This window comes from Enhydra lutris, unplaced genomic scaffold (genome assembly GCF_002288905.1).
Source record: "Enhydra lutris kenyoni isolate GAN:26980312 unplaced genomic scaffold, ASM228890v2 scaffoldscaffold21, whole genome shotgun sequence".
In the NCBI taxonomy this organism is placed as follows: Eukaryota; Metazoa; Chordata; class Mammalia; order Carnivora; family Mustelidae; genus Enhydra; species Enhydra lutris.
In genome coordinates, this window is record NW_019154105.1 from 612,127 (window position 1) to 624,177 (window position 12,051).

At 38.8% G+C, this 12,051-nt stretch overlaps 1 protein-coding gene across 7 annotated transcripts in view; it reads left to right on the forward strand.

Annotated features, from left to right (window-relative positions):
* Positions 1-12,051, forward strand: part of LOC111148904 (SEC31 homolog A, COPII coat complex component) — a 78,741-nt gene that overhangs the window by 50,904 nt on the left and 15,786 nt on the right. For 3 of the 7 annotated variants that reach the window (XM_022505681.1, XM_022505683.1, XM_022505684.1), the window contains 2 exons: positions 1,110-1,236; positions 3,281-3,622. In XM_022505681.1, coding sequence (XP_022361389.1) covers positions 1,110-1,236; positions 3,281-3,622 — 469 coding nt within the window. The remainder of the gene's footprint in view (positions 1-1,109; positions 1,237-3,280; positions 3,623-12,051) is intronic. The other 4 variants (XM_022505682.1, XM_022505685.1, XM_022505686.1 and 1 more) reach the window with 2 other exon arrangements.

Consider the following 12,051-nt stretch of genomic DNA (forward strand, 5'->3'; position numbering starts at 1 on the left):
TCATATTTTTCCCCCGCCTCCCTCCCCCTGTTTTTGTTGTGAATGTGTGTTTTTCTTTTAGAGTCCCTGCTACCTTGAAAGCAGTGCCTGACTAACATGTAGTGTCTTGCTGCTCTGATTTTTTGCTTCGCATCTGGCTATTAATGCCTTTTGGGTTTTTTTTTTCTTCTTTTAACATTTTTATTTTTTGTTTTCTGTGATTGGTATTTCTTTGTTCAATTCAGGTTAGAATTGCCCCTACTGCCACTACCTGGAGTAACAAAACTCCTACCGCCCTTCCCAGCCATCCACCTGCAGCCTCTCCCTCTGACACACAGGTATATCCTTCGTTATTCATCTTTGAGCAGAATTCTGCTCCCCCAAATACATATAGTGAAATATTCTCTAACCGCCCCTTCTCTTAAGTCCCCTCCCCCGTCTGTCTGATTATTGCATTTTTAATGCTTTGGGTACAAGAAGCAGTTTTAGGACAATTTGTTTATTTTCTTATCCTTCTCCTTCTTTTGTGGTCCTAAATTGACCTCAGCTAGAAAAATAGCAACTGAAGTTCTAACAGTGGTTTAAATCTGATTGCACTGAAGATTTTCTTTTTTCTTTCTTCTTTGTTTTTTGAGTGTTGCGGAAATTGAAGAGAAGCGAAAGTTCCCTTGTGGCATTTATGCTTATATTTCCAAAGTGTGAAGTAGTGGATGGCATTTAGTAGAGATGGAAAATCCTGGTGACTTATTATGAATATCACTAATACTGTTTTATGAAGTCATTAGCATCTGTCGCCATTCTTTGCATTTATTACTTTGGACCTGTTTAATCTTTAAGCCACTTAGAATGTGTTGCTAAGAGAATATGTTCTAAAGAAAATAGAATGTAAAAATGCAGTGTTTCTTACACAGTGAAGTTTTTTTTGTTTGTTTTAGAAAAATAAACACAATTCCATTTCAGAGATTATAAATCCATCTGGTAAGATTCTTGGTTCCAAATGTAATCCTCCTATGCTCGCTTCAGCAGTACATTTACTAAAATTGGAACGAGACAGAGAGGATTAGCATGGCCCCTGCGCAAGGATGACACGCAAATGTAACCCTCCTTTTTGTCATATTCTCATTCCCTAGGGAGAAAATCCTCCACCTCCAGGTTTCATAATGCATGGAAATGCCATCCCCAACGCTGCCACAGCTCAGCTTCCCACGTCTCCGGGTCATATGCACACCCAGGTACCACCGTATCCACAGCCACAGCGTAAGTAGTGCGACCCCGAAGTCCTTGTGCAGCCCTGTGTCTTATTCTAATGTTGAAAGATTCGCTTTGGAGCTCCAAACTCATCAAGTCAGTTTTAACAAACAAGGAGAGAACCATTCTCTGTAGGACGTGAGAGAGAGAAACATAGTTTCCTAGGAAGCACCCTGAGTCAGCTTGCCAGGACACGGCTGGTGTCCATCCGCTCAGCACAGTTCCCAAGCGGCTACTAAGGACAGTGAATTGTCCCATGATTTGGATATTTTTTTAAAAATGGAATTTGGAAGGATTTGGTTGCATATTCTTTTCCTTTAAGCAAGATGACACAAACCATCTTTGGAAAAATGGTTCCAAAGGACATTTGTTCTTGTTTTTCATTTGTATCATCTTTTTTAAGAAATAGACTTTTTTTTTTAAGATTTTATTTTATTTAGTTGACAGAGATCACAAGTAGGCAGAGAGGCAGGCAGAGAGAGAGAGGAGGAAGCAGGCTCCCTGCTGAGCAGAGAGCCCAATGCGGGGCTCGATCCCAGGACCCTGAGATCATGACCTGAGCCAAAGGCAAAGGCTTTAACCCGCTGAGCCACCCAGGCGCCCCAAGAAGTAGACTTTATTTTAAAGCAGTTTTAGATAGCACATTTGAGTGGAGAGTATAGAAGTTTCCAATATCCTCCCTGCCCCTATGCACAACCTCCTCCGCTATCAACAGCCCCTACCCCAGTGGTACATTTGTCATAGTTAATGAACCTACACGGACATGCCATTACCACCCAAAGTCCATAGCTTACTTGAGGGTACACTCTTGGTGTTGAACATTCTATGAATTTTGACAGATGTATAATAATGACATGTGCCCACCATTGGCTTTTGTTTTTTAGAAAACATTTGCACTTAGAAAATAGCACCACTGTTTTAAAATTTAATTGACCAAAAAAATAAAAATCTCCAGGGGGGAAATTATGGGACTAAACAACTATTACAAAAGCAAGAGACCACTGCCTAGTAAGAACTAATCCTAATAAGCCTGTTCTGTGCTAAAATGGATGTTCTTAACATGGATACAGATTTGACATGACTTTTCACTTGTGCTCTCTTCCGAATAAAGTAGGTACAGTTCTAGCAGATTCATTCCGTGGGAGTCCATACCAACCCCTGGTCATGAAGAATGTGATAGTATTCTCTAATCCGGGCTCAGATCTTTGCATCAAAATGTTAGTTGGGTGCCTGGATGCTTACTAACCAACTGCACAGTGTATGAAATACTGTATTGTAATTGCTTTGTCGGGGACCATGGAGAGTTGGCTATTAATCTGAAACTATGGCTCAAAATCACAATTTGAGTAGCTGATGATATTACCAGGTGTTGGAGAAGGTTTCTGATTCATAACAATAGTGTTCACCCTACAATTCTTGTAGTGGGAGAGATGTTGAGCCACCACCAAAGTCCCCTTATTTACTGTAGGGGGAAGTGCTTTGAACATGTAATTCCGGCATGGTTCCATCTGGGGGTGGTAGGTGTCACTGCAGTCTTTCCCCAGGGTTGGGGAAGGGTCAGTCTTAGAGTTCTTGGGTCTGATGATTCAAAGAATTTTTTTTTTTAAGATGTTGTTTACTTATTTGAGAGTGAGAGTGAGAGAGAGAAAGGATGAGTTGCGGGGGTGGGGCAGAGTAAGTGGGAGAAGCAGACTCCCCTCTGAGCAGGATGCCCAATGCTGGGCTCCATCCTAGGACCCTGAGATGACGACCTGAGCCAAAAGCAGATGCACAAGTAACTGAATGACCCAGGCGCCCCTCAAAGATTTTCATAGCCAACAGCAGTCCGGAGATGGCAGGTTTCAAATATTGGATCCAGTAACTGTTAGTATCATTTAAGGATACCCAGGGTATCAAAAGCATAACGGAGAAGTGTTAATGTATGGTTGTAGCTCATTGTTGAAAGAATAATGATGAAAATAATTTCCATAGAATGAAATAAGTTTGGGTTTTTTATTGCTATCTGAATAAACTTATAACTAATTAAAATTTCTGTTTCTTCCCATTGGTGTAGCTTATCAGCCAGCCCAGCAGTATTCCTTCGGAACAGGGGGGTCAGCAGTGTACCGGCCTCAGCAGCCTGTCGCTCCTTCTGCTTCAAATGCTTACCCTAACACCCCTTACATATCTCCCGCTTCTTCCTACTCGGGGCAGTCTCCGCTGTATGCAGCACAGCACCAGGCCTCTCCACCTGCCTCCAGCTCTGCTGCTGCTTTCCCTCCTCCCCCTTCCTCTGGAGCATCCTTCCAGCATGGCGGACCAGGAGCTCCGCCGTCCTCTTCAGCTTACGTGCTGCCTCCGGGAACAACAGGTACACTGCCTGCTGCCGGCGAGCTGCCTGCGTCGCAGAGAACAGGTCTGCGCTTGAAAGGGCTTTGGTTTGGCTCCCTCCTCTATTGTTCATGAACACGTGGGTTGGATGGAGGGGAATCATGTCTGACTCTTTGTGAGCCGAGCAGTCCGAGGTGTTGACTGAGTTTGTAGAACAAATGCTAGAGCTAGTTCTAAAAGTGTGATTGTCCCGTAATGAGCTTTAGTTGCTAAGTGAGAAGAGCTTCAGAACTTCAGAAGGGTGAGAGCATATAATTGGCCCCTGAGCTTAAAGTAAGTGGTAAGAAATTAATTGGCAAGATAAGTGGTGGTTGAAACTAGATTTAATTGACACTTATTGCTTTAGAGCAAAACTTTGTTTTGTTCTTACTGAGTTTTCAGTTTTTAAAATTATTTGTGCCTTAAACTCATTCATGGAGACTAAACAGTATAGTGTAATGAGATTGTACATAATTTTATAATGTTTATTTACAAAAATGAGCAATCTCAATATGCTTATCTAAAGGAAAAAAGTGCGAGAACACAGCTCTGACACAGAGGATGTCTGAGACAGTAGAAAGTCAGCAGACAGTAGTGTAGCAATTCCTCATTAGGACAATACCACCCTCAGACATTTGGGGAATTTCAAGGATTAGGTAGATACATAGGTAGATAGTCTAATAGTGTAGTCATGCCTAAAATTTTCTAATTAAAATCATAATTTTAAGTTATTTCTATGGTGAAATACGTGTTTTATAAGTTCTTATCTCATAATTACAGCATTACATTATTTTTTATGGGTAGGTTATATTATCTGATTTTTATTTGGTTTAGTAATAGGGGTCTTAAAATCATGTGTTATAAAAAGGGACCAATGAGTCAGGGTTAAGAACCATTAACCATACTGGTTAAGAATGCAGGCTTTGAAATTGGACTCCCTGGATATGTATCCCAGCTTCACTAACTTTCTATCATGTAGCTTGGATAAGTTACTTAAACTGCCTCAAGCCAGTGTCCTTAGAAATAATAGTACCTATTCATAAGCTTATGGAGATTATTGAATGCACTAGTACATTAAGACACTTGGGGATAGTGACTGTAAAATTTGCTGTGATTACACAGAAGCTGACTCAGAATTAGAGCTCTGTGCCTGATGGTATTTAATGGTAATTTCCCTTTTAGATTATCTAACTGATGTTTTTGAAATAGAGGGGCAAAGAGATGAATGAATCTTGCTTTGCTCCTAATACTGAAGTTGCTCCTGGGGAGTCCACTATATATATTTTTTCTTTGAAGCAGGAGCTGTAATTACTAAAAACACTTTTCATAAATAGGATCTGTTGAGGAAGTATTCTTTTCTAACAAGGTCTTATGAGTCCAGAATTATATGCCTGTCTTCTCTTTTCTCTAATATGTAAAATAAAGTCCAAAGTACCAGAAATCACTCACAGACACACAAAGTATCTGTATCACCCATTACTACACAAGTAAAATTTCTGTAATTGTTAATATAAATAGTTAAATAGGTGGATATTTTAGGAGGCTGAAATTCAGTTAGAGTCAAAAAATTACCTTCTAAAACCTCAGTAAGTAAAGACAGTATCCATTCTGATCCAGGAGTTCTATTGGAGTTCTAGAAAATCCCTGCTTAAAAGTGGTGCGGGGAAATAGGGAGGTGAGTTATCATTTATTGAGTATACATTGGATATACACCCTCATTTACCATCTGTTGTCTTATTTAATTCTCAGAGCCATGAGAAACAGAAATATATATATTTTTTTAATTGGCATGAGGAAGCTTGGTCTCCTAGGAGTTAAACTCATGGTTGCATGGTGAGAGTGAGTTGAGATACCAGTCCAGGTCCCTCAGTCTTCCAAGCCTGAGTTCATTCTTCACCAGATGGCCTAGTCCTGGCGAAAGTGATAGAAGTAGTCAGTTATCAGTGTAGGAATTACAGGAATCATATAGCAGCACTGTTTTAGGCATTTGTTACTTTAGCATCTAAGTTAAATATTTGCATGGGTATTTTTTTTCTCCTTAAGCAGAAGTGTATTTGGTCTAAGGATAGTGTTTGCTTATATATACAAAGTAACAGGATCTTCTAACCTGGCTGAGAAACAGTGACTAACAGGAAGAAGCAGGAAGCATTTCTCAGTATTCAGCATGTACCGAGCCAGCTGCTTTGTTACCCTCTTGCATGTTAATAGTCCCCTATCTTTTAACTAATAGTTATAGCTTGACCATATTTTTTTTATTTGCTAAAAATTTTATTTATGATATATAAATAATTGTGACTCTAAATTTTATCTTTTCCCTTATGTGTCTTATGATCATATCATGGTTCTCTGTAAGACTTGGAAATTGCATTTATCCAGTGGATAATTCCTGACAGACATTAGGATTTGCAAGGCCTGTAACTATTAGTGAACCACAAAACTATATGCCTGAGGCACAGAGAAACTGAAACTAACATTGCAATCATCAGAACATTCATTCAGTAAATTTTTTTTTCCAATTTATTTTTTAAATTAACATATAATGTATTATTAGCGCCAGCGGTACAGGTCTGTGAATCTCCAGGTTTGCACACTTCACAGCACTCACCATAGCACATACCCTCCCCAGTGTCCATAACACCACCATCCTCTCCCTGCCCCGCCGCCGGCAACCCTCAGTTTGCTTTGTGAAATTAAGAGTCTCTTATGGTTTGTCTCCTTCCCGATCCCACCTTGTTTCATTTATTCTTTTCTTACCCCCAAACCCCCCACGTTGCATCTCCACTTCCTCCTATCAGGGAGATCATATGATAATTGCCTTTCTCCAACTGACTTATTTCGCTAAGCGTAATACCTTCTAGTTCCATCCACGTCATCACAAACGGCAAGATTTTGTTTCTTTTGATGGCTGCATAGTATTCCATTGTGTATATATATATATATATATATATATATATATATATATATATACCACATCTTCTTTATCCATTCGTCTGTTGATGGACATCTAGGTTTGGCTGTTGTGGACATTGCTGCTATAAACATTCGGGTGCACGTGCCCCTTTGGATCACTACATTTGTATCTTTAGGGTAAATACCCAGTAGTGCAATTGCTGGGTCATAGGGTAGCTCTATTTTCAACTTTTTGAGGAACCTCCATGCTGTTTTCCAGAGTGGTTGCACCAGCTTGCATTCCCACCAATAGTGTAGGAGGGTTCCCCTTTCTCCGCATCCTCGCCAGCATCTGTCATTTCCTGACTTGTTAATTTTAGCCATTCTGACTGGTGCGAGGTGGTAACTCATTGTGGTTTTGATTTATATTTCCCTGATGCCGAGTGATGTGGAGCACTTTTTCATGTGTCTGTTGGCCATCTGGATGTCTTCTTTGCAGAAATGTCTGTTCATGTCCTCTGCCCATTTCTTGATTGGATCATTTGTTCTTTGGGTATTGAGCTTGATAAATTCTTTATAGATGTTGGACACTAGCCCTTTATCTGATATGTTGTTAGCAAATATCTTCTCCCATTCTGTCAGTTGTCTTTTGGTTTTCTTAACTGTTTCCTTTGCTGTGCAAAAGCTTTTGATCTTGATGAAATCTCAATAGTTCATTTTCGCCGTAGCTTCCCTTGCCTTTGGCAATGTTCCTAGGAAGAAGTTGCTGCAGCTGAGGTCGAAGAGGTTGCTGCCTGTGTTCTCCTCAAGGATTTTGATGGATTCCTTTCTCACATTGAGGTTCTTCATCCATTTTGAGTCCACTTTCGTGTGTGGTGTAAGGAAATGGTCCAGGTTCATTTTTCTGCACGTGGCTGTCCAATTTTCCCAGCGCCATTTGTTGAAGAGACTATCCTTTTTCCATTAGACATTCTTTCCTGCTTTGTCAAAGATTAGTTGACCATAGAGTTGAAGGTCTATTTCTGGGCTCTCTATTCTATTCCATTGATCTATGTGTCTGTTTTTGTGCCAGTACCATACTGTCTTGATGATGACAGCTTAGTAATAGAGCTTAAAGTCTGGAATTGTGATGTCACCAACTTTGGCTTTCTTTTTCAATATTTCTCTGGCTATTCGAGGTCTTTTCTGGTTCCATATAAATTTTAGGATTATTTGTTCCATTTCTTTGAAAAAAAATGGATGGGATTTTGATAGGGATTGCATTAAATGTGTAGATTGCTTTAGGTAGCATAGACATTTTCACAATATTTGTTCTTCCAATCATGAGCATGGAACTTTTTCCATTTCTTTGTGTCTTCCTCAATTTCTTTCACGAGTACTTTGTACTTTTCTGAGTATAGATTCTTTGCCTCTTTGGTTAGGTTTATTCCTAGGTGTCTTACGGTTTGGGTGCAATTGTAAATGGGATTGACTCCTTAATTTCTCTTTCTTCTGTCTTTTTGGTGTAGAGAAATGCAACTGATTTCTGTGCATTGATTTTATATCCTGACATTTTACTGAATTCCTGTACAAGTTCTAGCAGATTTGGAGTGGAGTCTTTTCGGTTTTCCACATACAGTTTCATATCATCTGCAAAGAGTGATAGTTTGACTTCTTCTTTGCCGATTTGGATGCCTTTAATTTCTTCTTGTTGTCTGATTGCTGAGGCTAGGACTTCTAGTACTATGTTGAATAGCAGTGGTGATCATAGACATCCCTGCCGTGTTCCTGACCTTAGCAGAAAAGCTTTCAGTTTTTCTCCATTGAGAATGACATTTGCGGTGGGTTTTTCATAGATGGCTTTGATGATATTGAGGTATGTACCCTCTATCCCTACACTTGGAAGAGTTTTGATCAGGAAGGGATGCTGTACTTTGTCAAATGCTTTTTCCGCATCTATTGAGAGGATCATATGGTTCTTGTTCTTTCTTTTATTAATGTGTTGTATCACATTGATTGATTTGCGGATGTTGAACCAACCTTGCAGCCCTGGAATAAATCCCACTTGGTCGTGGTGAATAATCCTTTTAATGTACTGTTGAATGCTGTTGGCTAGTATTTTGGTGAGAATTTTCGCATCTGTGTTCATCAAGGATATTGGTCTGTAATTCTCTTTTTTGATGGGATCCTTGTCTGGTTTTGGGATCAAGGTGATGCTGGCTCATAAAATGAGTTTGGGAGTTTTCCTTCCATTTCTATTTTTTGGAACAGTTTTAGGAGAATAGGAATTAATTCTTCTTTAAATGTTTGGTAGAATTCCCCTGGGAAGCCATCAGGCCCTGGGCTCTTGTTTGTTGGGAGATTTTTGATAACTCCTTCAATCTCCTTACTGGTTATGGGTCTGTTCAGGTTTTCTGTTTCTTCCTGGTTTAGTTGTGGTAGATTTTATGTCTCTAGGAATGCATCCATTTCTTCCAGATTGTCAAATTTGCTGGCGTAGAGTTGCTCATAATAATATGTTCTTATAATTGTTTGTATTTCTTTGGTGTTGGTTGTGATCTCTCCTCTTTCATTCATGATTTTATTTATTTGGGTCCTTTCTCTTTTCTTTTTGATAAGTCTGGCCAGGGTTTTATCAGTCTTATTAATTCTTTCAAAGAACCAGCTTCTAGTTTCGTTGATTTGTTCTGTTGTTATTTTTGGTTTCTATTTCATTGATTTCTGCTCTAATCTTTATTATTTCTCTTCTCCTGCTGGGTTTAGGCTTTCTTTGTTGTTCTTTCTCCAGCTCCTTTAAGTGTAGGGTTAGGTTGTGTATTTGAGACCTTTCTTGTTTCTTGAGAAAGGCTTGTATCGCTGTATATTTCCTCTCAGGACTGCCTTTGTCGTGTCCCACAGATTTTGAACCGTTGTGTTTTCATTATCATTTGTTTCCATGAATTTTTTCAGTTCTTCTTTAATTTCCTGGTTGACCCATTCATTCTTTTGAAGGATGCTGTTTAGTCTCCATGTATTTGGGTTCTTTCCAAATTTCCTCTTGTGGTTGAGTTCTAGCTTCAGAGCATTGTGGTCTGATAATATGCAGGGAATGATCCCAATCTTTTGATACCAGTTGAGACCTGATTTATGACCCAGGATGTGATCTATTCTGGAGACTGTTCCATGTGCACTAGAGAAGAATGTGTATTCTGTTGCTTTGGAATGGAATGTTCTGAATATATCTGTGATGTCCATCTGGCCCAGTGTGTCATTTAAGGCCTTTATTTCCTTGTTGATCTTTTGCTTGGATGATCTGTCCATTTCAGTGAGGGGAGTGTTAAAGTCCCCTACTATTATTGTATTATTGTCGATGTGTTTCTTTGATTTTGTTATTAATTGGTTTATGTAGTTAGCTGCTCCCATGATAGGGGCATAGATATTTAAAATTGTTAGATCTTCTTGTTGGTTGGACAGACACTTTGAGTATGATATAGTGTCCTTCCTCATCTATTATTATAGTCTTTGGCTTAAAATCTAATTGATCTGATATAAGGATCACCACCCCAGCTTTCTTTTGATGTCCATTAGCATGGTAAATAGTTTTCCACCCCCTCACTTTAAATCTGGAGGCATCTTTGGGTCTAAAATGAGTTTCTTCTTGACAGCATATTGATGGGTTTTGTTTTTTTATCCATTCTGATACCCTGCATCTTTTGATTGGGGCATTTAGCCCATTAACATTCAGGGTAACTATTGAGAGATATGAACTTAGTGCCATTGTATTGCCTGTAAGGTGACTGTTACTGTATATTGTCTCTGTTCCTTTTTGATCTACTACTTTTAGGGTCTCTCTTTGCTTAGAGGACCCCTTTCAATATTTTCTGTAGAGCTGGTTTGGTGTTTGCAAATTCTTTCAGTTTTTGTTTGTCCTGGAAGCTTTTTCTCTCTCCTCCTATTTTCAGTGATAGCCTAGCTGGATATAGTATTCTTGGCTGCATGTTTTTCTCGTTTAGTGCTCTGAATATATCATGCCAGCTCTTTCTGGCCTGCCAGGTCTCTGTGGATAAGTCTGTTGCCAATCTAATATTTTTACCATTGTATGTTACAGACTTCTTGTCCCGGGCTGCTTTCAGGATTTTCTCTTTGTCGCTAAGACTTGTACATTTTACTATGAGATGACGGGGTCTGGACCCATTTTTACTGATTTTGAGGGGGGGTTCTCTGAACCTCCTGGATTTTGGTGCTTGTTCTCTTTGCCATATTAGGGAAATTCTCTATTCTCAGTATACTTTCTGCTCCCCTCTCTGTTTCCTCTTCTTCTGGAATCCCAATTATTCTAATGTTGTTTCGTCTTATGGTGTCACTTATCTCTCGAATTCTCCCCTCGTGGTCCAGTAGTTGTTTGTCTCTCTTTTGCTCAGCTTCTTTATTCTCTGTCATTTGGTCTTCTATATCGCTAATTCTCTCTTCTCTCTCATTTATCCTAGCCGTAACAGCCTCCATTTTTTATTGCACCTTATTAATAGCTTTTTTTATTTCAACTTGGTTAGATTTTAGTTCTTCTATTTCTCCAGAATGGGCTTTTATTTCTCCAGACAGGGTTTCTCTAATATCTTCCATGCCTTTTTCGAGCCCAGCTAGCACCTTGTGAATCGTCATTCTGAACTCTAGATCTGACATATTACCAGTGTCCATATTGATTAGGTCTCTGGCCTTCGGTCCTGCCTCTTGTTCTTTTTGTTGTGGTGAGTTTTTCTGCCTTGTCATTTTATCCAGATAAGAATATATGTAGGAGCGAATAAAATACTAAAAGGGTGGCAAAGACCCCAGGAAAATGTGCTTTAACCAAATCAGAAGAGACCCCAAATCGTGGGGGGAAGAAAGGGGGTAAAAAGAAGTTCAGAAAAAAAAAGAGAGAGAAAATTAAAAAATAAAAAATAAATAAAAAAGAGAAAAAAGAGAAAATTATGTATATATTAGACTGGTGAATAGAACAGGGTCACCCACTTAATTTTGGGAGTACTTTGGTCTCTTAGAAGAAACTACCTCCCCAAATTTTAACGAATGAAAAACATATATAAGGGTAAACACGATGAGGGGATGGAATAGGACTATAAAGATGAAATTTTTTTTCAATTTTCTAAAAAAAAAAATTGAAAAAATTTTCTAAAAAAGGAGTTGATAAGATAAGTTAGTTGGGAGAATAAAGAAAAAGAAAGTAGAGAGAATTTGCTCAGGCTGGAGACTCGAACAAAGCCCTGTGCTAGATTTAAGGTATATTTTGATCTATTAGAAATTGAACCCAGATTTTTTTAGAAGAAAAGACCCTATGTGTATACAAAAAATAAAGTTAGATACAATCAAGGATAAAATATGACTATAATAATGATGGTTCAAAAAAGATTTTTTTTAAAATGAAAGGTATTGTTAATATAAACTAGTTAAAAAATGTTAAAAGAGGAAAGGGTAAAAGTTAAAAAAATTTAGCAGAAGAAAAAATAAAATTAAAAGAAATTATTTAACTTTGCAAGACTAAAGAATCTTGGGGAGAAAGCCATGAATTCCATGCTTTGCTTTCTCCTCCTCTGGAGTTCCACTGTTCTCCTTGGTAAGTGAACTTGGTCTTGG